Source organism: Populus nigra, chromosome 14 (genome assembly GCF_951802175.1).
Source record: "Populus nigra chromosome 14, ddPopNigr1.1, whole genome shotgun sequence".
NCBI classification, from domain to species: domain Eukaryota; kingdom Viridiplantae; phylum Streptophyta; class Magnoliopsida; order Malpighiales; family Salicaceae; genus Populus; species Populus nigra.
Window position 1 is genome coordinate 14,602,030 of NC_084865.1, and position 27,069 is coordinate 14,629,098.

Sequence of the window (27,069 nt, forward strand, 5' to 3'; positions counted from 1 at the left end):
CGTTTTCTTTATCATTTTTACCGACCATCATTAATGCACGAGCTGGTTAATTTTGACTAACATTTCTCAGAAACAAATGTTTTTTTTTTTTTTTTTGGGGGGGGGGGGAGCCTCCATACGCAGTAAGTTTTTAAGGATAAATTCTGAGATACAAACACTAGACATACCAAATTAGAGACCAAAGACCCTTCTCTCTTCTTCCTCTACTCTTGGATTAGATTTTTCGTCAACCAAAGCTAAATTCATCGATTCTTAGGCTAGATCAACACAGAATCATAGCTAACTTCTTGATCGGTTCTAAGAACTGAATTTCTTTGAGATCTTCACGATTCCATGTTCAGTGTCACACAAAACATGGAGGAACTTATTACATGATTAACAGTAAGTAAGTATTTATACTTGTTCCAAGGGGTGGGGTTAGCGATTGTATAAGAAGACCCAACACAGTTTAATGGTGTATAAAGATTAAAGGCCCATAGAGTTAATGGATGGACCCAGAGCCAGTTAGCGTAGCAAATGCTTGTGTTGATTCTTGTCATTTTGAGTCCTGAATCGAAGTGAGGAGTTTCCTGTCTTCCAGATGAGAAAACACCAAATGAAATGGGCCAGACATGCATGTCATACTCTTACATAGCCCTTAAATCCAGTAAGAAATGGACCCCTTGTGCATATATTAGCCACCAGATACTTGAACATAGCTTCTGTTCTGCTGCCACAGGTGGGCATGTTACAGGTTTCCTGGTCCCAGAAGGCACCAAGGCCTCGCTACTGGGTTGTAACTTTTTTAGGCTCTCCAAGAACTGCCTTTGTAATTCCTATCGGTTAATTGATGTGCTTAACTTTAATAATACGTATTCTCTAGTGTGTATATATATATATATTCGATCGTACAAGAGCCCATTCAAAAAGCATCTACAATACAACATAAAGATTAGTGAACTCACAATCAAATACTAGATAATGATAGAAGAAAGCGAACTGGTTCATGAGATTAACAATAGCGGGCTTACAAATCCATCATTTCATGTAATTATATGTTAGTCCAAGTATCAAGATTTGGTTTCCAGTGTGCTTAAACTATCATCTATAAGACTTGCCTATATTGGCAGGTGATGGTTCCAAGATTTTATATTTTTATCAAAAAAAAAAAAAAACAGGATAAAAAACAACTTACAGGTATAAATTTTCTAAAACAAATATCTCAGTAAAGACGTGTCTCAGTAAAGACATGATTTTTATTGTGCTTGGCATTGTAAGGTTGTTGTACAAAGTTAATTTATGTTTCAGAGACAACTTCAGCGTCTGGCTCTTCATTTTGAGGATGTCATTATAAGATTGTTGTAATAATAATAATAATAATAATAATGTTATGCAGTGAATTATGACTTAATTCTCGTAGTTCGAGCTCATTTATTATTATAATAACATTTATTTTTCAAAATGTTTCTGACTTGAAAATGCATTTAAAATCTAATAGATTGAAAATATAAAAAAAAATAAGAATAAATTGAATACAATTAAATGATTAGGGATAGCTTGGAAACAATAATTAAAATATAAGGATAAATGAAGGCTGTCTTGAAAAAAAGCCTTCCTTAACAAATTTAATTATCCCATCTTCTTAAAAACTATGAGAAATTGATGAAATGAGTAATTTATAAACAGACTATAAAAAGAGGTGCTGAATATAAATTTTGAAAAAATGAGGATTAATTAATTAATTTCATGAACTAAAGGGACTAAGTTATTATGCAAATAATCAGCACTACATTTTATGGATTATATGGCCATCCGAGTCAACTTCGAACCCACAAAGTCTAAAAGATAATGAAACAACTTCAAGTCTTGCAATGATTAATTTTAAACTTAAGTTAGGCAAGGTTAGAAAATTTTTAGGTTAACCTAGTAAATGAGATTTACTACCAATGCTGAAGAGTCCGTATGGCTGCTGCCCAGTAAACTAGTTTAACACTAAAAATTGATTGAAAAGGTCCGTTTACATCCAAAGTCAAAGCAAATGGAGTTTTTGCAAGATAGAACCTGAAGTATTGAGAAAGAAAAAACGGGATAGATATCTGATCAAACATCTTCTCCCAAAAAAACTCAGGACCATGAATCCATCATTGCCTTTCCTAGAGCTCAACAAACAATGCCAAGATTTATACCATTTAAGGTGACTGCAATTACGAGAAACAGGCATTCAGAACATTTAAATGCTTCCATTAACGTATAAACCTCCTACAGCCGCATCATTGCTTCAAGGGAAATTTACACCGTCTGTCTAGCAAAACTACAACACCATCCAAATACTCAGCGGATAAGCATGCATACCCTAGCACCCCTTCAGGAACCTATTCCTCTCCTACAAATAAAATGCACTGCTCACCACCCAAATACTTCTACTTTTTGCTTCAAAATGGCTGCCTTGGCCTTGACAATCTTTGAACAAAAAGTGAGCCATCTCCATCTTTTCGATTAGGTCCCCTCCATCTGCATTTTTTCTTACCAAGCACCAAAATTTATTCAGTGGAATATAATAGAGTGCCTCCATAATCGATCATCCATGCCTTGAAAACTTTTCATCTTATTTCGGTATTACTCTTAAGGGGAATTAAAAAATGTGCATCTAACGTTATTCTTGTCACTGTTCAGCAGATGCTATACCAGCATCCTCTGTACGTGGAGGCCTCCATTTTTTATTAAAAAAACCCCTTTCCACTACATTTTGTTCCTTGAACTTCTCATCCTGAGTCTTTAGCCTGTCATCAATGAGTTCCAGCAATTCTTGCAAGCCAACTCCTGTCATGGCAGATATTTTGAGATGTGGACCATGCTGGGCCTGACATTGTAAAACTTTTTCCATCCCCACGTCATTTAAGGCCTCATCTCGTTGCTCATCCAGAGTCTTCAACCAGTGGTCACCTACCATCTCTTGGTTATCTCCTGACAACAGCCAGTCGCCAGAGTAATCATCTTGCTCATTGTCTATCGTCTCTTCAAAATCTCCTTCACTTCTTCCAGAGAAACCATTGATCTCGTCATCTGCTCCTGATGCTACATCACCACCTTCATCACCAGACAAACTGCTAGCCTCACCATCTTCACCATCACATAGATATTCATCAGCAACCATTTCTTCCTGGTAATCAATCTGAATGGTTGCGAAATCCAATAATGTACAGTGATCTCTGGATACACTCTTCTTCATTGACATCTTCCATTTTTATTAAATTTTTCAAGGGAAAAGGATAGAGTATAATTGTATTACCTTATTCCAGACTTCAATCATATTCTGTAATTTCTCTTCTGACACTCCTATTTGCTGAAGAGCTTGCAACACAGTTGCTCGATGCTCCTCAAGATTAGGAGCAGTAGAGTCCATCAAATGCTGCATCAGTGTTATCAAGATACATTAGATGTGCATTGACAATGCTCTCTATAGATGATGAACTATATAAAATATGTGCTGGGAGATGCATTACAAGAAAAAGAATATACACGCCAATTGACCTACGCTTACATCAGGCATAAGTAGCAGCAGGAAGAACAAATACATGAATAAAAGCATCATACGGGAAAAAAATACTAGTTCTAAATATGCCTACACTCTTATCTGATATTTCATGTTTGATACCAACTTTTTTAAGCCAAAAATTGAGCATAACAAACATTAATCAACAAAAATATCTTCATAATGGCTCAATGAACTATGTGTGTGCTAGCTTAGCTTAGGATAGATCAGTCCTGGAAAAAGGAAAGGGGTTGCAATAAGTTGATAATCAGCATAAAACTTTGTCCTGTCTCATGCATGGATCATGCCAACCTAGACATAGGCTACATCGACACCCAGGTGTAGTGTTAAAGAAGCATGAGGTTCCATCGCATTGCTGCATGCTTGGGAGTTGGGGCAATATATTCTTGAAATTGGAACGGATTTGCTTTAAGATTGGGCTGAAATGTGCTAAAGGATCGATATAGCTGACCTCAACTAGTTTGGGGTTAAGGCTTTGCTGTTGTTGTTTAGGCTAAACCGGCTTGAACAAGGATGATAATATCCAATTATCCTTAGTTAATATTTGTGTATTTGATGTCACTCATCCTATATTCATTTCCTTTTTCTTAATGATTTGCTTCTCTTTACCCGTTTTCACCATCTTCATTTCAAACTGTTGCCATTTTGGGAAGATGGGTAATAAAATTAGTGCCAAAGTCAGCAACAAAAGAATCTACCATTAGAAAAATGATAGAAAAGTTAGCAAATGGTAAGGCAAGCAACTGACTTACCACAAGGAGGTCAGCTTCCACCACTTCCTCTAGAGTTGCACGGAACGCTTGCACCAACTAAGAGTAATTATAATGAAGAGAGAGAATAATGAATATGATTAATGAATCAGCAACTGCACATGCATTTCACTTACCTGCACTGGCAAATCTGATATAAATCCCACAGTATCACCAAGAAGCACTTTCCTCCTGAGAATTATAGCTCAATCAGATAAATGAAGAAAAAGAATTATTTTCAAAAACACTACACTCAAGAGCTTCACTTCATCACACCACAGAACATAATAGAAAACAACTTAGATTCCACACCAACTTCTTACCCTGAAGGAAGAACAACACTTTTTAATCTAGCATCCAGTGTTGCAAACAGTCTGCACAAACAGCAAGTCCAATTAACTACTTACAAAAAAATATTTCAAGTACCGAAGCCTGGTTCAAATGTGGAGCTTAAATCTAGAACATTTCATCAAGGAGATGAAATACCGAGAATCACTGTAAAGATCATTTCCTGAGAGTGCACTAACTAATGTTGATTTTCCCTGCAAGGAAAAAAAAATATCATTGCTGAGGATATTTAGTTTATTTGCATGGTAACAATTTTGAGATTCCGATCAGATGTCAATCACTTACAGCATTTGTGTATCCTACAACAGCAACAGTGGCCATATATTGACTATCCAATTGACAATGCCTCTTACGAGAAGCTCGCTGCAAAGCTCGAGTACGACGAACATCTTTGATTTGGGTCCGCAAAGTCTCACGCCGTTCTAATATTCTGATATTGGAGTTCCATAAAACGAACATATGAACACACATATAATATCAAAAGTGCATGCCATATAAACCGAATCATGAAGATTTATCTAGTCTATGAAAGAGGTGAGCATTCGGGTAATTCAGATGAAAAATTGTTATTTTGGGTAATTAGCCAAAAATCTTTCCCACTACCCCACCAAAAATAAATTTTCTTTAAACCAAATTTGCTTAACCTGATCGAGTAATTCTGGTAATTTGGATAAACCGAATGTTTTACCCTTATTATTATTATTATTATTATTATTATTATCTTTTTACATAAAACCAAAAATATTAAAATTAATTAGCCACCATTAGGTCCAGATAAAATCAGAAGGCCATTAGTTTCAAGAAGTTTATATAAAAAATAATATAATAAAAATATATATAATTCATTTGGGATCTCTGAATAATGTTATTCCATTTTTAAACAGTGAATCCAATAATCCAACAAATAAAACTAGCAAATTGCCTTGGAATCAAGTAGAAATTCCATTTCCGTCAAAATGAAGTGGAAGGTAACATCAAAAGTGTAATAGTTATTTATGAGTGACCAAAGCCAAACAAAACTTTTTATAGAAACAACTTTATGTGTATCATAAAACAAATAAATGAAAAGTGTAACAAAAAACTGTTTCCCAAAATATTATGTCATGAAAAACAGAGCCTTCCAATCTATTTCTAAGCAATGACAATGCAAGAAAATGTAAGAGCACATGATGGAATGAGAGGCGACTTTAAACAATGTGACAGCATAGTAAAACACTCTAACCTGACAAAAGTGTCAGGAGTCGATTAGATTCCAGAACTTTTTGAAAAACCATAAATGACAGAAAACTGGCAGTTGAGTAGCATAGAACTCTGGCAAGCATAACAGTTACAGGAAAAAGTGATCCAGATTTATTTTCTATTGAAACAATAATTTCACAAAAATGCTCAAGAATAGCTTCTAAGGGCATATTTCAGGAAAAATAAAAAAAGCACTCATCATAGAAAAAAAAATCAGATTTGCATTTATTATACTCTTTTTTTCCTTCAATATTTAATACTACAAAAATATACCAAAAGATGTCTTCATGTAGCATATTTCACACAAGACAGCCCATGTATAGTATTTGGCAACACGACATGCTTGATACCAGAAAGTTACAAACAGAAGTAGCCTGGACATCTGGAACTCCCTCTAAAATATGTGTTATTATACTTCATGTAAGTACTGACTAGATTTTTATCATTTGAGTACCATTGACATATAATGCAGGTTATTCCTCTAAAAAAAAAGTGTTAATGTAAAACAAAAATAGACTCAAGGAGCAAACCTTCGCCGCTGAAGCTGAAGCTCAGTTTCTCCAGCACCACTGGTAAAGCCACGTCCACCACTTCCTCTCCTGTAAACAATTTCCATGCAAATCAACACTTTTCCTAGCAAATGATAACTGATTTATGCAAACAAGCATGTGCAAGCACACTCACTCAAGTGTATATTGAGGAGGGGGGGGCAGATATAGGGGTAGTTGTCTGTGCCAATAGTAATCATACATTCCTAAACCAAATATCATTCAAGCGAAGCAGGTGATAAATGCCAAAACAAAATTCAAGCAAATCTCTTGAAACATATTAGGAGCCAAATATCCAGGGTTTAAAGGATGAAAGCATACAGGTACTGTGACCACCAAAACAATAATAAGAATCAAAGTGAAACAATATAAAAGCCATCAAATACTGTCCCTCCTCAAAAAGTTATGCCTCTATGAGAACATGTGATTTACAGTGACAGGCCATGCAGGGAGATAACCAGTTCAGGTCAGTAAGTCCTTCTGTCTGGTTGTGGTGCCTATGATGGATCGATAGTTGATCACTGTATTTTTCAAGAAAAATCAGGTAATGCAACGCTACCACAAATCAACATTCAAACTCAACCAAATATCAGAATTTGAAACAGGATAACTTCCCTGAGCCCAATTTTCACAGAGCAGGTGCTGGTGCAAAACAATGTTTTTCCTAAGAAATTAAGCTGCATGATGAGTTTTGATTGCATGGCATGTATTGCACCCATAGAAAAAATTTTAAAGATCAATCTAATTAGCTTTGTACATCTCAAAAAGGAGACAACAAGAGGTCAATATTATCTGTTTTTGAGCTGGGGGACAAGGTTGTCAGAAACAGAACATGCTAGCCACTAATGAAGATAAACTTCCAACTATATGAAGCTCTCAAGAAAGATAAACACATGAACAGGGTATTAGGGCAGTGTAGCTTAACCAAAAATGAGAACCATTTAATACACTTGCATTAAAAAAATTTCTTAATCAAGAACAACAAATTCACCCTCGGGCACTAACAACTTCAGCATCTCCAAATGCTCCGAAAGTCAAGCGACCATCACTACCACGTACTCGAACAAGTCTACTCTTTGCATACATTAGAGCCGCTAATTCCGCCTGGAAAAAAAATTACAGCCAAACAGTCATTAGCCAAAACCCATGGGGACAGGACTAAATCGACACTGAAGTAAAATGTAGTGTAAATAAATCTTGTCAGTAACTAAACCTGAAGTTTCGCCTCCTTTGTATGGGCATGAGCATTGAATATCTCTATTATAAGTGACACCCGGTCTAACACAGGTTTATTCCATTTCCGCTGAAATAACAAAGAAAAAAAAAAAAACAGCAAAATCAATATACCAAAATAATTATCACCTCCAAAAATAAAAAATAAGAACCTGCCTCCAAATTCCGCAGTTGAATCCCACTTAAAATAGCATTTACAAACACAGCATCAACGTCATCCTGTTAAAAATCACACATTATCATTGTTTTTTCTTCAAAAAATAAAGGTTTTTTTTAAGGAAAAATAAAATTCTTGCCTTCGACTCAATTGCTCTGATATGGCACAAGATATCGTCTACAGTCCCAGTCCCAAAGTAAGTATCTGCACATACCAAATTGAATCAGATTATTAAATCAAAGAAAAGCAAAGGAATTGATTAAGTTTAGGAAAAAAAAACCTGCTCGAGCTTTAGAGGAACGGAAAATGGGATTTTGAACGAGGATGTGAGGGGGCAAGGGTTTATCGAAGAAATCAGAATCGAAGTACCCATCACGCTGTTCTTCGAGGGAATTGGCGAGGCATAGAGCTTCGTTGAGCTTGGCTTGAAGGAGAGTATCGGGGCGGAGACGAGGCTGCACCACAAAGAGTCGAGGTGGGCTTGTTGGGTCTCTGTTGAAGGATGAATCCACTTGGTTTTCGTTCTTTCTTTGTCGGTTTGAAGACGACGAGTGATATGAGTATGAAGAGAGGATAGTAGTATTTTGGGGCTTCAGACACCGCCTTAACCGTACTGCCACTCCTAGCATTCCCATTCCCATGTTCTGCTCCGCTTCCCCTCCACCTTTGTTTGTATAGGGCAACCGACAAGAGATGAAGCTCGATTCATTCTGGTCCCTGCAAAGCCTCATTAATTACAAATTTAGTACTTAATGGGATTTTTTTGTATTTGAATACTTTTACTAATTTTTCTTCTATTGAAAGATCTTATTTATTGTTTTTTTTTATCAAACAAATACTTCTGCTATATTTCTGTTAAATATTAAAAATATAGATCACACTTTATCACGTTGAATTTAGCATTTTTTATCATGGAAACATGGGAGAAATAATATTTTTCAAGTACTGTGGACTGTGGAGAATACTATAAAAAACTTAGATTTTTATTTAAAACTATATCTTAAAATTTGTAGTTAACCCATCCTTAAAAGGTTTAAACTCATTACTTTAATGAATTATATATAAGCTCTAGTGTCAAATCTTTAATTAGGAAATCTGTAATATTATTTTTTTTACTTTACATAATTAATATAAATAATCTTATTCAATAGCAATTTTTTAATAATATTATATTCACAATGTTATATATCTAGATTTACTTTCATATATGTTATTTCATGTTTTTTTTGGTTGATTGATTGTTACAATAAACACAAATTATTGGCACTAGTTTTGCATAACATAAATATCTTTTAAGAAATTCTAAAGTAATTCAGCTTCATTTCTAATTTTATAAAAAATAAAAAATTTTTAATTTTATCATAAATCTTGTGAAACATGTTCGCTTAGAAGATTTTCATTACACAACTACTTAGCTGAATGTGAAGATAACTCATGGTTCAAGATATATCTCAAATATATTTAAACACCATATCGATAGCTTTCAATTATTCATACTTGAATTACTTGTAAATTTAGTATGTTATATAAAGTATAGTGCAATTCATAACAAACACTAAACTTTTAATTATCCAAAAATATTTTAATTATAGTATTCTCCCATCTTTATTTTTTGACAATTTTTTTTTTAAAAAAAGTACTAATAAAAGAAAAGCCAAGGTGCATGCGTTTTGAAAAATAAAGAAATGAAGTTTGATATCAATATATATTTTTTAAAAAAAATAAAAGAATTGGTCACTTTATAGCTAAAAAAAATTGAGGGACTAAAATGTATTTCATAAATAAATTTGAAACGTCATCTATGTTACTCGAGTTTTTCACTTCAATTCATTGTTTTTCAATTCAACCATTCCTCAAAAAAAAAAACATGTAATTGGGTACTAATTTTAACTTAAATGGGCTAAATTGTGCAAAGAAAAAAAAATTCAAGAATCAAATTAAAATTTTTAAAAAAATCACTACTTCAATTCACAATGATTTGTAAGAGAGTGAATGATGATTTTATGCATAATAATATGGTTAGAAGCTTTAGTTTTTTTTTTTAATTTGCATTTGAAAACTCTTCAAAAGTTTAGGATAATATAAAATTAAAGAGTATAAATGCTTGTTACTTGTTTAGTAGCTAAAATCCAAGTCAATAAATCATGCATTCAACTATCAATTTTATATGCATTCAACTATCAATTTTATGTTTTACCTTTATTTACATCTTTTACTTGATGTTTTAGGTGAATTACTTGATGTTTTATCTCACCTTTATGTAATGGTCATTGAGTCTCCTTTTAACTCTATGGGTTCAAACCTTTGAACATACATTCAATTTTTTTTTATTAAAACTTTAGAATTTTTTCTTATAAATATATTAAAATAATATATATTTTTTATTTTTTAAAATAAAAAAAATTATTAAAATAAAAAGAAACACAATTGCATCGCATATAAAAATTCAGGTTGATGCCCGCAGGCATCCGCCTTAAAGATCACACAGGGAAGGAGTGGTCTCGGTTAAAAGATACCTTCACTTCACTGTCAAATAAAAAGAAAACTTCATAATTTCTATAGGTTTTTTAATTTAAAGATCTACACTAGTTTTCTTATATTTTCCACTAGAAAACCTTACTTATCTTTAGCTTTTACCCCTAAAATCATAATAGGCGATTTAAATTTACATTTGTTTAACTGTAACTACCAGCCCCTCACAGGTGAGGTTCAACCCTGTAGAAATTTTATTGGTAATAAAAGGAATAAAAGTTTGGTGTTCATATTGACATCACATGAACTCAACTTCGGAAGACATTTATTCAAGACGTTCATGCAACTTCATGATAAATAAGATCAATTATCGTCAACACACTAGTTTGCATATAGCCTGCCCTTATAGTTCTTTATATATATATATTTATCCAAACAAGCCCTTGAAATTTATGAACAGGGAACTTGCAGGAACGAACTGGCGTTTGTTGACAGTAATAAAGCCTCTTTGATTTCGGCACATCTGATGTATCAATCAACAGGAGGAGCTCTATAAACAGCAGGAATAGTGGCAGGGAAAAACATTTGCCTCACTCCCTCTGCTTTGATAATTGGGAAAATAATGCCTGATGCACTCTGTTAAAAAATTCCATGAAAATGGGAGAAAGCCATTAAGAATTTAATTAGAAATCACATTCCAGAATAGGATGAGCTGCTGCATTTTTTTGTTGTGCTCAGTTATGTTCCAAAAACAATATGAAAACAGAGTGAGATTTCAGTAGCATGCTGCAACCTTCGGTATGGATTCAGGGAATATGAAAAGCACCTATATTATCTCGACTGCAAGAGTTCATCTCTAAACTTACAAATCCTTTACTCTTTTTTTTATAAATAAAAAACACCATGATCAGCAATAGCTAAAAAGTAGAGAATCCGTACCGAAATTAATCTCGCTCCAATCCACATGCCTTTAGGCGATGGAAATGGAAGTAGCAAACGACCAACACCATATACGGCAACCGCAAAGAAATGAAGGACCAAACTCAGTGGACGAGGGTTTAGACCAGACAGTAATGCCACAGGTCCTGCTGAGAAATTACCCCCAAGGCTTAAATAGTCAAAACATGCTTCGCACATTTCCTTCCTTGCATCATCAGAGGAAGCAGAGAACACTTTATACAAAGCACCTGCTAGAGTATTTATAGTAGATGCAACTGGCTGCAAGAAACAACCATTTAACATTACAGGTTAAAATATAGTTTTCACTGGTCATATTTTCACTTCTCTCATGTTCAAGCCTATTACTTCATGTCTGAGAAAAAAATAACAAAGACCTTTTTAAATTATGAGGATAACTGCTCTTTTAATGTGCAAATTATTTACAGCATGTAATTTCAAGGAATGAGTCGTCACAGCATAACATTTTTTCTTCATTTCTTCCATTCATGATGCAAAGCTTAGACATAACTTCAGATGACTAAAAGAACGTTACTTGGACACTATTCTTGGCCATAATGATATTTATTGTAGACATATTTAGCTTACCTTGCGCAAGGTGTAAAAGGATTCAAGATATTTGGTCAACGAAGCTGCATCATTAAGGTCACGAAGTGGTTTAAGAAGATCACGAAGTACAACAATATCAGACAATGCCACAGTCATCCCACCACCAGTTAATGGATGACGCATGTTGAAAGCATCACCCATCAGAAGCGCTCCAGGAGTAGGATGTGGTTCCGCTGGCATGCTTCTATTTGGCATGGTCCTGATATTACCTTTATGTATAGCAGATACAAAGGCATTGCGAAGCTCAGATGGAATCTGAAATAGAGTCTCTTAGTTAAACACAGACAAAGGCTAATGGGCAAAACATGCTTTCTTCAAACAAAAATGTGTAACAAGGATAATGTAGGGAATTCAGGGAATACCTCTAAGTACGCTAATACAATATGGTTGCTAATCATATTTGATGATTCAAAATCATGCAATGACATCAACTGGTATCAAACTTCTTACCTGAAACGTTAAAAATGAAAAAATATATACCTGTGGTGCAACCATGTTCTTTAAATAATTAGCCATTTCACCATTAGCAATGGAAGGCACTTTTTGACCTGGTACATCTACCAAACAGCGAACCTCTGTGCTGCTAATCGGATAAAACAAAATTGGTGATGGATCTGCTAGAATGACATGCCCATGATTTTCAAATGGAAGCTTACAGTTCTCCAGGATCAAACCCACAAAACATGAAGGCACATCAACCTGCAAATGAGTCAAAATGATTATGTGTTGGTCTTACTAGAGAAGTTTGAAGCAAGAAAAGCCGATGCGAGATTGAGAGATTATAATTTTTTATTCAAAGTAAAAATTCTATGATTTGCTTCATCCTTAATGATTATTCAACACATATTTCATTCAAACTAAATAGAATCACATTCAAATTTGGCAATCATGAGATGGTGTCTTCACCTTAGGGTTGCACAGAGAACGGCGCAGATTTGAGAAGCAGCCATCACACACAATTGTAAGAGGAGCATAAGCTTTAAGTTCTTGACCATCCTTCGTTTTGTATTGAACACCCTTAATAGTCCCATCTTCTTCCAGCAGAGATGTGACTGTTCCTTGTTCTAGTCTTACACTGAATGACAGTGAAAAGAAAGATACAAAATCATTCATTAACTGTTAAGTGAAATGTAAGAGCTGCAGAATGATTGAATGAATGAAAAATCTGGAACATCCATAAGGACGTCTTCAAACAACGGATAAACCAGGAAAGCATTCATATGACTGAGGAAAAAACTATACTTGGGCAGGGTAGCAGCCTTTTCTCTCATCCTCTGAATGAAACGTCCATTATGGAAGCTTCTTCCAGAAACATCTGTGTGGAATTTTTCCAAAGGGTATGACAATCTAGTATTCTTCCCATCCTTGAAGAGAGCATATCCAAGCACTCGTTGGGCATCAATTTCCTCCACACAATCTGCATTCAGAGAGAATGCTTTACATTCTAACACCTTACTTAAATTTCAAAAACTAGTTTCCATCCAAATCCAGCTAATTCTGTATTGCATAGCAGATAGCTTGCAACATCCGAAATAATCTCTATTTTCTTTTCTTTTTACACACCATACAAAGATAATACAGAGATTGAAGTTTTTATATGTACTTTAAGAATCATACCCTCAAGGCCTAATTCGATTAATTTTAGATATCCCCCGGGTTGGAGCAGTTCACCGACAATTCTGTCAGGCTCTTTCAAGTCTCTTTCTATCACATGAACACGTCTTCCATCCTGTAATGTTGGAATTGAGCTTTTAGTTCAAGGTCTTTGCCCTGATAGCAGTATATATATAGTCTCAGAAAAATGTTGCAAAACTAAGGCAAATCAAAGTCTTATTGAATGGTCGTGGGGTTATATTTCAATTTCTATTAAACAAAATTACTTGAGCAATAACTTCAACTGAAAATGTCGAACCAGCAATCAAACTAGTTTGAAACTTAACCATCTCGGCAATAAAGTCTATACTTATTATTAAAGTTGAGTTGCAAATCCACTAGACCATCTCAGCTGCATCCATAGAATTGATATCGGTCAACTTTAATGTGAGCGTAACTTTTTTATTACAACTAAAGATTTTCAAAACCATCACTATCATCAAGAAGTAACCATGTATTCCATAAACTAATCTAACCCACAACTGCTTTTCACAGAGAGTGCGTCATCACACTACAAAACAGAAAGTTAATTTTACTCCAACCCAACAAGTTAGCATGACCATAAGACAAGCAAAGCACCGAACACACGATGACGTACACACACACAAGAAAAGTAAGGCGAGTGAAATTCTCAAGAACTAAAAACACTTTTCAGTCTCCTCCTCTTTGTATGAGGTAATAAATTACTAAAATCCCGTAATAAAAGCAAATGCTAAAAGTTCAGTAAAGAAGAAACAAAAAAACAAAAAAAAATCCCAGATGCAGGTTCCATCATTACCAACTTTTAAAAAGCAACCGAAGCCATGAAATTAAGAGTTATGAGCACCTTGCCAAGAGTATAAGCCAAGGCAGCACCAGCAACACCAGCACCGACAACAATGACGTCATCAGCAGAGGAGAAGCCTCCTCCATTTTCATGCCTCAAGACAGACACAGCACTATCGTTTTGGATCTTCAATGTTGTTCTCTTCCTGATCTTCTCTCTTTTCCAGATATTTTGGCGCAAAATGTACAAGAAAAGAAAGGCAAAGAAAGTGCCCACAAGGACATTGTGCTTATCAATCACCACAGTCATCTTCTTTATATAATAATTATGACACTGATGCACAGAAGAAGAAGAAGAAGAAGAGAAAACAAAGATTGGTTCTTTAGGTTCTCTTCTCCTGTGGGGTGTTTGTGGTTTGGTGCTTCTTGAAGGGGATACGGAGAAGGCAAGGTATATAGAGATTTTAGGGGAAGGTTTCCCTTTATGGAGAGAGACTTTTAACGTGTGGTTGTGGTGGAGTGGGAGCTGTCGTGGTACCCTGGTGAGCTCCAAACTCATCACTTTTATTGTGGGGTTATTAATGGTGATTTGTTGGATTGTCTTACTTCTTCGACTCTTTGGTATAAACCTTTGAGAGATTTCTCTATTCACCCCCAAACGGCAAAGGAATCACCTTGTGCTCCTCTATTTTTTCTAGTTTATTTATTCAAATGATCCCTGTGTCCTTTTCTTCTCCTCTCAAACTCTTCTTTTGGGGTGCTTGTTATTAACACAACCTAAACCCTCGTGCCCAGAGTCCTATATTATAATGATTATAACATTGGATTTATGTATTTACTCTTAAAAAAAAAAAACACATTGAACTGTTCTAAGGGGTAAATTCTTATTTTTATATATTTTATTTATTATTGTAGAATTGTTACGGGGTAGTGTTGTCCTTTTCCTTATTACATGAAGGGCGTTCCATAGACCCTCTATCGACCACCCAGACAAGTTCCCAGATGTCAGAAAATCGTTTACTGTCCATGAGATGGTAGCATGTAAGGAAAAATTCTTTCATCTCGTCAAGAAGAGCTCTTAAAAAAACATGTGTATTCGTGTTCCAGAATTATATGATCCTGGTACACAAGTAAAAACATGATGCAATAACGTTGCTTCATGCACTCTTAACGAAGATCTAACTCTGAGATGTAATTACTTGCATCATAAAAGTTGTTAGGTAAAGCTTGCTTGTCATTGGAACAAGTTTTCTCAGCAACCCGGGAAGTGCATTAAATGATTTGTTTTTAATCTGGATATTCAATCAGTTTCTCAGTTTCTGTATATTTTGATTAATTTTACAGATTTTAAAATTAACAACTATGTAAACATGTAATTACCTTAAAATTTATAAAATTCAAAATGATAATCTTTAAAAAAATAAACTTAAAATTTCATCAGTTAAGTTATATCTATCAAAATTAAATTAAATAATTTATTAATTAATCAGAGGTGATAATATCCCTTTAAATTTGAAGCAATTTCTCAGCACCACCTAACCACAGGTGCTCAGCTTGGCACCTTGTAAACAACGAAAAAATCTAACAAATAATTAATTAATTATTAATTTCTTTTTTGAGTTTGTGATTATGTAGGTTTATTATCATTTATATTACTTCAAAGATATCTGATGTCTTGAAGATGTGCGAATCTCATAATTACATAGATGGGAATTTTACTTCAAAATTATTCTTGGTTTCATAATGTAACTCAATAATTTTGACAGACTAATTTATTACCGTGTTAGCTATTTTATTAGTAATTATTTTTTAAAATGTTTTTTTATTTAAAAATATATTAATATATTTCTAAACAAAAAATATTTTAAATCATTAACCCTACAGCTACCATAATTTCAAAAACAAAACAAATCAATAAAGTATAAGACCATTAGTAAATCAGAAGATCATTAGAGACCCAGATCCTTAAGACTTTTAGTAAACCAAACGACAGATGGTGAAGTAGTTAATTGTACCAAGTCAAACACAAAGTCGTGGACAACTGATAAACCATATAAATTTCTCTAGCCTGTGGTCGGCCTCTAGCACTCCTTGATGTGTTTTGTATTGTGATTGTTGTTATGGTTATGGTTTTAAAAAAAATATTTTATAAAAAATATTTTTAGTTGAAGTTAGTTTGGAAAAATATATGTTTGGTTAAAACTGTGGTTGAAATTGAAGTTGAATAAAAAGTTGTTTAATGTGTTTGGTTAAAAAAATATTTTTTAAATTGAGGTTATAAAATAATTTAAAAATATTTTTAATTTAAATATTGTAGATTTAACTACTATTATTACATCATGAAATAAATAATATTGATATCAAATATTTTTTATTATTCAATTAAACTATATGCAATATCATCACATACGAAATCTACCCAACAATGACTATATTTTTCATGGTTTTTTAAGCACGCAACAACAAAAACTGAATTTTCTGTTACGTCATCAAGCGATATTCTTCTAATTTTTTGAATAAAGCACAATTAAAATAAAAATAAAAACTGAATTTTTTTTAACTGAGTCGGACCCGACAAGAACATAATTAGAATTGCGATCAAATTCCACAAATGATACGTCATTATGCGATATCCTTCTAATTTATGTAGTGTTATTAAATAATATTAAATACTAGTTTTTCGAGTAAAACTCAATTTTAAAAAAAAAATCCAATTTCATTACGTACAAAATTCATTCAACAAGAACTATAGTTTTCATGATTTTTTGAGCATGCAATAAAATTAGGTAAAATATTATCAGGAATAAAATTGAAATTACAGTACGAGTAAATTTAATTCATCTTAAACTATTTTTTAACAAAAAAAATATTATTCACGTTCACATGAATAGTGTGAGTGAAATCAATTAATTGGACTGATTTTTTTTTTAAAAAAAAAAACCTGAACTTTTAACAGTGTAGCACACTGGTTTTTCAAAATTAAAAAAAAAAACGTTGCTTCACCCTTTATAGTGAACAACTAGCCCGGTTTCATGTGGGTCCTACCCACCAAAAACAACTTTTTTTAGGTTACCAAACGTTAATTAACATGGTTGCGGGTAAACCTCGTCCGCAGTCACGTTCCCAAACAGCCACTTTATGTGAGTTGAAAATTCTCCTTGTCTCACGTGCGCAAGTGTTAGGGAGTGGTACCTAGATCTTTCTTAAAATAAAATAAAATTGAATTACCTTATTCTTACATTAAAATTTGAATTTGAAATAATTTTATAATCTATTTACCATTTAGGAGAAACATGCTAAATGCTCACCTCTGCTCTAGTTTGACATTTTTTTTAATCCTTTGGCTGCTTGGGCCATCAAGTATACTAGATTTTTCATAATTCAAGAATTTTCGTATATTCTTTATATTTCTTAAAGGGTTTGTTAGCCATATCTTCCTATATATAGGTATTTCTTTTCACGATGCAATTGTAAAGCAATTGTTATTACCTTAACATAATCATGTTTTTATTATTTTGAGCTTATAAGGACTATTTCAAATTTGAAATTAGTTTGTTTTTTTTTAATCCAACTTCTTTTTTTTTTCACACATACCCAGTGAATACGTCCAATTATAGCGTATTAGTAGATAAATGGCCCTTTTTATACCACGGTCTGGATGAATTTTTTTTTTTACATAAAAAATATGTTTTGGTGACGCAATTGTTTTTTTTTAAAGTGGGAAATTTGAGATCTAGATCATTGATTTGATTAAATTCAATAACCTCGGTTAATTTAAAAATATGATAAAGAAAAGACACCGACAGACAATAAATTAAGTGATAAAAAAATTAGTAATAACTAACTATAAAAAATAAGCAATCAATATCATTCTTGAAAGGAGAAAAAATAAGAGTTTATTGGAGACTTATTGTCGCTTTATTGCGGACATCTCCCCACCACTAAAAAAGGCTCATTGATATGGTTTTAATGCCACTTCCAAAGGCTACATGATGACATTGAAAAATGTTGCACTAGCCATAAGAGTAACGACTCATAAAACAAACTAAATAAAATATTATAAAATAAGCATCTCATGCTTATATTTAATCAATTAATTTAATTCAAAAACTAAAATTTTTTAATGAAGCTAAATTTAACAAAGAATGACAAATAAAAAGACTTGAGATAAACAAATTATTTTTAAAGTTAGTGAAAAATCCTATAGAAAACAAATAAAAAAAATAACAGAGCACAATCTTTAATTAAATAAATATTGAAGGATGAAACTAAAAAACAATCATTTTATCCTTAATAGCTAGTTATTTGTTTTTTAAGATAAAATAATCATTTTACTATTCTAATGCACCGTAACATGTGATTTGGTGCATGGTGAATGACTAATGCCTTTCATTTTGTTTTTTAATTTTTTAATATTGATTTAAAATATATTAAGTCACACTATTTGTACCAAATATCCTAACACTTGAACCCTTAACCACTTTCTTATAACATTAATAATTGATCTTTTAATACTTGACTTTTACTATACAGCTGATGAAGTCCCAAAAATCCAAGTAGTTTAGGAATAGAGCTCATGGGTCAGATAGTCGGCTAATCAATTAGTTCTAATAATCTCATTCATTCTTCCTAACTAGGGTGACTGATAGCTTATATTTGGTGCTTGGTAGACCAAGATAGCTTGTGGCTAATACCTGGAAAAGATCTCATTTGATGGAGGTAAAGACTCTTTAATGTTTAAATAAGTATCATTTTTAAAGAGATAAAATACAATAATATTCTAGAAAAAGATGCTCTGAAAATATATGTACAGTAGAGAATAAAGATTGTCAATCTTTGTTCTGAATGTCTCATGATGTATTTATAGCCCATGAGTTTAGTCCTTTTTATGGAGAAAAAAGCTGGAGTGTAACTTCTGTCGCACTCGATATTGCGACGGCCTTAAAAATTATCATGGAAAAGAATGGATTTTTGGCATCCTGTTTTTTAATGGGGAACAGTTTTGTTTAAGAAGTCGCCACTTAATATTATAGTCACTAGGAACCCTAACTGGTCAACAGAGATTCTATGGTACGGGACTGGTTATGCAAAAGGAAAGATATTACCACAACTTAAACGTTTTGCCTGAGGTAGGCTGCATTGCTGGTTTTGTCATAAATTGCTAACATTTTGTCGGTTTATGCTATGATGGTTTGCGTGTAATATTCTTGACTTTGGCACCAGTGAATATTTAACTACAGATATTTTCAACTCTAGCGTTGGTAAATATTACGCAGTTATAAAAACAAAATAAATCTAAATCGGTATTTTTTATTCTTGGCTCTGGCGTCAGTAAATAAACAAATCAAATAAATTTATTTTTTACGCATACAAATTTTTTATGTAACTAAATAAAAGTAAAATATAATAAATTTACATCAATATCTTTATTCCTGACTCTGGCGTCAGTGAATAAACCAATAAATTTACTTTATTTTATTTTATTTTTGCATGCATATTTTTTATTTTTATGTAATTTAAATAAAATACAATGAAATAAATTTGAATCAATATTTTTATTCTAATTCTGGCGTCCATGAATAAAAATAATAAATTCATATTTATTTTTTTATTTATACATACACACATCTTTGTTTTTCTATTTTTTTATTTTATTTTTTGGGCTGGGCCCAGCTCAGCCTATAGGGGCTGGGCTGGACCCAGCCAGCCCGGCCCGGGAAATGTGGCGCACGCGTGAAGTGATTTCACGCGTGCTACCTTCGTACAGTTTCTTTGATCATTTAATTTCAAAGAACGCAAAGGGATGAAGAGCTGGCGTACCTGCTTCTGGAGTGGCGAAGATGGCTGCAACGCTGGTGGTGACTTTCGCCTGCTTGATACCTTTACTTCTGCCTTCCCTTTTGCTCCTGTGCCCACGGTCTGCTTTCGTTTTCCAGCAGATTTTGAGATAATGAAGGAACCGAGAACGAAGGTGCCGGCTTCTGTGGATACTGATTTTTGGGTCGTTTTTTGTAGGGATGAAAGCAATGGCAGAACCAATTATCCTCTCTGTGTTGTTCCTCTGCTTTTCTTTTGTTTCAATTCGTGCTCTGCCTTCCCCTGTTTTCTGGTTTTTTTCTCTGGGTTTTGCTCCAGTTCTCTCCTCTGGTTCTGTTTTTTCCCCCCTGGTTCTGTTTTTTCTATCTAGGTTTAGCTTGAGTTCTTCCTCGGTTTCTCCTTCAAACCCCTCTGCTTTTCTTCCTCTCTGTTCTGGGTTTTTCTTCTCTGATTTTTCGTTTGTTTTTCTGGGTTTTTCTTCCTAGTTTTTGCTTGCGTTCTCTCTTTTTTTCTCCCTTCTTTGCTCTTTTTTTTTTTTCCCTCCGTTCCTCCTCTGGTTTCTGGGTTTTATTTTTCTCCCCCTCATTCTTTGTCAACTGTTGGGTATTTATAGGGACCAATCCTCCTCTCCCTCAGCCTAACGTCTCTCCTCCTGATAAGCACGGCTGAGGGAGACGGTTCCTGCTAGGACTCGGACGCGAAGCCTAATCCTTATCTCCCCGGGTTGTGATTATCATGAAGATAAAGATTGCTTCTCTATGTTTTAAAAGGACTAGGATGCTGGTGTTTCACACTTTCGTTTCCTTCTTTGCAAGCGGGCGTTCGGTGCTTTGAAGACGAAGATGACGAACAACGCCTGATTGAAACGGTGCTGTCTTTGGGGCTGGAATGGTTATTTCCAATCTGGTCCTTGAAGTTTCTAAATCCTTGCATTCAAACCCCTGGTTTTTTAATTTTCAAGATTTACCTTCCTTAAAATTAAATTAAAAATAAATGGGTAAAAATTGGGTTATGACAACTTCATCTTTATGATATTTTGAGTAACATTGCGAGTTGTACTCCAATCATTTTATCCAACTAAAAAATTGAGACATAGCGGGTCATGATAGATTTAAGCCCACTTGGGGCTAGACTTGGCACCCGCCAAGCCCAATCGTGAGAGGGCTTAGCACACTATCAACTATCAAGCCCACTTAGGGCTGGGTCTTGTTAACACTAGACCCAGTGTGCTTCCACTGGGCGTGTTTAGTGCTGGCGCGTCCCATCCTAGCACACCCAAAAATTTAGAAAAATCATACCTGTATGTTTCTCAATCATGCATTTATTGGTGTGTGTGTGTGTGTGTGTGTGTGTGTGGACTGAAAGAAATCATTTCAAACGTAAAATATCAAGAATCTGTACTTAGAAAAATTCTAGGAGATCGAGGATACCATGCCCATTTTCTATACATATTCCTAAATGGTTATGTGGAATCCAATGAGATTGACTTTATACTTAGAAATTTCTAAGTGATTATAAGTTCCTTAAAGAGTAAGAGCCTATAGCTTCCCAACATTGTCACGGGGGCTTAAAAGCCCTCTATTAAAGATTGGTCATCGTGATCATTTTTTACGGTGCATGAGAGCCCTTCACTAAAGAGTGGTGATTAGATGATGTTGTCATTTGTACTGAGAGACTAAGTTCATCCCTTATATATTGATGTATATAGAACTTAGGAAATCAAATTCGTACCTTGGGGATCGGTGTATATAGCACTAGGGATATCATATATATCCCTTGAAGATTGATGTATATAGAACTGGAGAGACTAAGTTCATCCCTTGAAGAGTAGTGTATATAGAACTTGGAAGATCACATACACTCCTTAGAGATTGATGCACCTAGCATTTTGGAGACCGAGTCCATCCATTAAACAGTGGTATATATAGCATTAAAGAGATCAAGTTTGTACCTTGAAGATTGATGTATATAGCACTAAGAGATCACATTCATCCCTTGGAGAATGATGAACACTAGGGAAACTGGGTTTATCCTTTGAAGAGTGGTGTATATAGCACTAAAAAGACTATGTTTATCCCTTAGAGAGTGAAACATATAACACTGAGGAGATCAAGTCCATATCCTAGAGATTAATGCATATAGCACTGGGAAGATATAGTCCGTATTTTGAAGATTAATGTATATAACATTGGGAAGATTAAATTGTCCACTCCTAAGAGAATTGTACATTCATAGGATAAGTGTTGAGGGGCCTTTAACCATTACCTAGAGAAGATAAAAAGTTATTTTGAATAAGTCATTTATATTCAATAAACTTATATTTTTATTAAGAATTATACATCCTGAGATAATTTAAGTGATAGGTATGAAGGAGATTCTTAGGAGAAAATATGTCTTGGAGGTGGCACTACGATGTTTGCTTCGAATACTTTCTTATAAAAACAAAGAGGTTCACGCAGCAGCAAACTGACTTTTTCAACTTTTATATGATTTTTTATGAATTGCTTTATTTTGGACAAGCTCCCCGGTAAGCCATAAAATTTTCTTCAAATGACTTGTTTTCTTACTTTTCTTATAAAGCTTTTAAGGCCACTAACTCAATCAATTCTTTTACCTTGAGCGTCTTCTCGTTAGCAACAGACCCAACACACCTTCACTGGAGTGTGTTTGATGTTGGCGCGTGTCGGTCCAATATATCCAAGAATTCACAAAAATTATATTTATATATATTTTTTTATCCAATATTTATTGATAAATATATAAAAATATATTGATAAAATCTTGATGGATCACAAACATAATCAGAATTTGATTAATTTGTTAGTTTTCAACCATTAAAAACCATCGATTTAACACTTTTACTCGGTTTCCACTGGGACAAACACACACTAAAGAAAGTGGCATGTTAAACCGCTAAAAAATTAACTTAAGAACTTGTTTTGATTTTTGACCAGCAATCAACTTTTTATTTATTTATAATAATAACATGATCTTGGGGCCTGGGGGTGGAGGGACCAAGCATGATGACATGCATCCCATCTTCTAAGAACCCATTAACGTGGGGGGGGATGAGAGCTCATTTGACCATCTTTTACTTTCGGTTTGAGTTTGACTATTTGCAATCACAGGCTCACAGCCATTGGATTCTATTACTAACAAACTCTGATGAGACAGAGGATGCTTGTGCTGTGGGCCTTGAGTGGTCAGCATGCTCAGCCATTACCTTCCCAAAGCTTAAAAACTTGGAGCAGTAGAATTGAAGCATGGCGGCAGCAGCGACTCTTAGAAGAGGATGCGCCTGAGACACTCCTCCCTTCATCCCTGAGAAAGTCCCAGTCCAAGTGGTTATCAATTCCAGGCTGTGGTAACTTTACCTTTCATATAAATGTTGGATTGCACTTTTGCGTAAGACTACTCTTCAAGAATTCGTTGTGTTTCGACAATTGTTGCTGGAAAACCTCAATTTAATCCTTAATGTTTTGCGTTTATTATCAATTGAGTCCCAAACATTTTAAATATATCAACTATGCCCCAAACATAATTAAAATCGGACAATATCACCCTTTTATCTAATGTCAATGACAATTACAAAAGAAATCATCCAATTTGCATATGATTTTGAAATCAAAGTTAACTTATAAAGAACTTGAGAAAAATCCAAGGCTAGTTCTAGCACTTGCCTAAATTTAAAACGAACCTACCAAATAAAAAGTTAATAGTTAATAATAACTTAGCCTCTTTAATTTAATTTAATAAAATTAAATAATCCAAAGTAAATGGTAAGTGATCACCAGAAAAACTGAGCAGAGTGTTGGCCAAGAAGAAGCCTGTCAAAATCATCGACTACATCAACAATAATTAGGTGAAAACAAGATTATTTAAGTATAAATAGCGCGTGATTAGTATATATTGAACACAAAAGATGAAGATAATGAAAGTTATCTTTTTTAATTTTAAAACATAGAAATCATCGTTAAAATAGTTATTTTATATCATTGACTTTATCTTTTTATTTAAATATATTTTAAATTTTTTTATTGATCATTTCTATAGTATGATATTGTGATACATAATATTTTTTAAAATTACTTTTCAACTAAAAATATATAAAAATAATTTTTTAGATTTCTATTTATTATTAACATTAACAAATCAAAATCATAAAAAACATTAAGAAAAATATTAATTTAATTTTTTTCAAGACAAATATATTTTTAAAAAATATTCAAAAATATAATATATGACTACACTCCCAAAAAAATACTCCCCAAATTGGTACTCAAAACACTAATCCATTAACTTAGATAACTTTTTCAATATCATTTGAGAGTCCATTTATTTTTATGTTTTAAAAGTATTTTTAAAAAAAATTAAATTTTTTTATATTTATATAAAAAATAATTTTTTAAAAATAAAACAAATATTATTTTGATGTATTTCCGACCAAAAAATATTTTAAAAAACAATCGTTACCACACTTCAAAACATCTCCTAAGAGTTTATTTGTTTTTAAGTTCAAAAAACAATTTTAAAATTTTTTGATTGTTTTTTCAAATTATTTTTTATAATTTTGAATTATTTGATGTGCTCATATAAAAAAATAAATTAAAAAGAAACATAAATTTAATAAATTTTTAAATAATTTTTTTTTAAAAAACAACTAATACTTTAATATCAAGTACTATTTAAATAAAATATTGATTATTAAACCAGACAATCACATTCTGCAATCCATGTGGAGGGGCGGGTCTCCTCTCAGCTCACGATAACAGAGCACTAAAAACTGAGAAGTAGATAAAAGCCCATTTTTTATAAATGCAGAGACCAGCCCCAGGTCTCCCGTTCCATATTTGTTTTTATATTTTAAAAATATTAATTTTATTTTTATATTTTTAAATTCTTTAATATATTAATATTAAAATAAATTTTAAAAAATAAAAAAAATATCATTCCAATATATTTTATAATTGTTTTTAAAAAAACATCGATTATCAAAATACAAAACAAAACATTATATACAGAAAAGTTGCCCACTGCTATCTTCTTTTTCTGCGTAATTTTTAGCCCACTGCAGACGAAATTTCAAGGTGCACAAACACATTCACACATACCTACAGTGCATCGATACTTCCCAATTCAGATTAAACAACTGAAAGAAACTGCAGTATTTCTCCTTTGAATTAATTTATACATTGTTCATTTTGGACAAAAATAAATACTTAGTACTACAAGGGAAATGTAAAGAAAAAAGGTACCAAAAGGTTTCAGGAGAAAAAGAAAGAGTGGATTGGGGGGGACAAAGATCAAAAACCCTCTAAAAATTAGTAGAATACAACTGCTAACTTTAGAAAGGAAAAAAAAAAAAGGAAATAAAATTAAGAACATCAGTTAGCCCAGCCTTAGTAATAATCTTGAATTGTAATAACCTAAACAAACCTGATTAATATCAATAATCAGGCATGAGCTGGCTAATCTTGCCGTCTTCGAGTGCCATCTTTTGTTCAGTAGCCTTCAACCAAATGCAAACCCCAGTAAAACTGAGGACCAAACTTGCAAACCCACTTCCTAAACCGATCCCAACAATGGCCAAAACTGACAAACCTTTGGTCTTCATTGGAGGCAAAGGGTAGCCATAAAGATCCTTATTTCCAAGAAAAGAAGTGGCATTGAATCTTGGTAAATTACCGCTCCTATTCCCTAATGAAACAGGTATTGGCCCAGACAGCTTGTTATTGCTCACATCGAAAGCAGATAGCCTTACTAGAAGACCAAGCTGTTGTGGGATTTGACCGGAGAGGAAATTATCATGCAAATCAATAACATTTAAATAAGCACACATTGTAATCTGTGGTGGGATCTCTCCATCAAGCCGATTAGAGGAGAGATTGAGCACAGCAAGATTGACCAAGGATTGCAAATCTGCGGGGATAGGACCTGTAATTTGATTAGAGGAGAGGTCAAGTGACTGGAGATTGGTACAGTTTGCTAAATAAGGAGAGATAGAACCTTGAAGAGAAAGGTTTGTTAGAGAAAGCTTATAGATGCGACCATTGTTGCAAGTAGCACCAGGGAGATAAGAAGTGAAACCATAACATGGGTTTGCAAAATTTGATTTTGTCCAGTTTTGAAGTGAGTTTGTTGGGTCTTTTAAGGATTGAGTAAAGTGGGTTAAACACGCTTCATCACTTGGATCTGATATTGAGACAGATGCGCAGGTTAACAAAGCAAACAACACGACTGACCAAAAACCCATCTGGAGATCGATAGAGAGACAGAGACAGAGAACTTGATTCTTTCTTGGCTTACACAAGTAGACACTTGTAATTCTTTTTCTTCAGTTCTTGGCTTAGTTTCAAAGGACAGAGAATGAGTGGGTGCTCCTTTATTTATAACAAAAAAGGAGGGCCTGTTCTTGTAGTTGGACTTTTGTTTTTTTAATTGTTGGTTAATGGTTAGGTTTGAGGCTTAAGGGAAGAGAGGGGAAGACATTGACAGTGAAGAGTGAAGAGTGAAGAGTGAGGAGGAGGGAGAGGGAGGATGGGGCTCGGTGAGAATGAAAGAGTAGAGAGGAAAGCTAAGGTGGGGGTTTTGTGTGGGGTGGTGACCTGCACGTATGGAGTGCAAGATAGTGACAACACGTTCTTGAAGCATTGAGGTCGTTTTGGTCATTTGGTTCCAATCCTAGGGAACCAGAAGGGAGCATTGTTGTCGATCCATTGATACATTCAAGGAAAAATAAAAAAGGACATGGAATTGGAATTGAATATGTGTTTGATATTAGGGTTTTATAAGATTATTTTTTTAATTGAATGATTATATTATATAATGTGTTTTTAGCATAAGAATGAAACCCGGTATGATTCATGATCTAATCTAAAATTTGTATAATGAGTTCATTCGTAGTTGATATGAATAAATTAAAATTATATTGCTTTAAGTTAAAATGATATTGTTTTGAAAAATAAATAAATTTATAATGTTTATTTTTAT

General features: G+C 33.5%; 3 protein-coding genes across 3 annotated transcripts; all 3 read right to left on the reverse strand.

Annotated features, from left to right (window-relative positions):
• Window positions 1–1,946: 1,946 nt before the first annotated feature.
• On the reverse strand, window positions 1,947–8,487 carry LOC133673118 (GTP-binding protein At3g49725, chloroplastic). The gene is made up of 13 exons (XM_062093772.1): window positions 8,087–8,487; window positions 7,946–8,010; window positions 7,806–7,868; window positions 7,630–7,719; window positions 7,408–7,520; window positions 6,399–6,467; window positions 4,915–5,059; window positions 4,768–4,823; window positions 4,605–4,655; window positions 4,419–4,473; window positions 4,285–4,341; window positions 3,269–3,388; window positions 1,947–3,151 (listed from the first exon to the last, which is right to left on the reverse strand). The coding sequence occupies exons 1-13, from the start codon at window positions 8,445–8,447 to the stop codon at window positions 2,642–2,644; spliced, it is 1,755 nt and encodes a 584-aa protein (XP_061949756.1). The 5' UTR covers window positions 8,448–8,487; the 3' UTR covers window positions 1,947–2,641.
• A 2,022-nt stretch (window positions 8,488–10,509) lies between these two features.
• Window positions 10,510–14,928, reverse strand: LOC133673544 (squalene epoxidase 3-like). The gene is made up of 8 exons (XM_062094412.1): window positions 14,324–14,928; window positions 13,462–13,573; window positions 13,087–13,261; window positions 12,751–12,919; window positions 12,325–12,543; window positions 11,824–12,099; window positions 11,218–11,496; window positions 10,510–10,914 (listed from the first exon to the last, which is right to left on the reverse strand). The coding sequence occupies exons 1-8, from the start codon at window positions 14,819–14,821 to the stop codon at window positions 10,810–10,812; spliced, it is 1,833 nt and encodes a 610-aa protein (XP_061950396.1). The 5' UTR covers window positions 14,822–14,928; the 3' UTR covers window positions 10,510–10,809.
• Window positions 14,929–25,229: 10,301 nt separating this feature from the next.
• On the reverse strand, window positions 25,230–26,695 carry LOC133672795 (receptor-like protein 44). The gene has a single exon (XM_062093326.1). The coding sequence runs from the start codon at window positions 26,330–26,332 to the stop codon at window positions 25,526–25,528; it is 807 nt and encodes a 268-aa protein (XP_061949310.1). The 5' UTR covers window positions 26,333–26,695; the 3' UTR covers window positions 25,230–25,525.
• Between the last annotated feature and the right edge of the window lie 374 nt (window positions 26,696–27,069).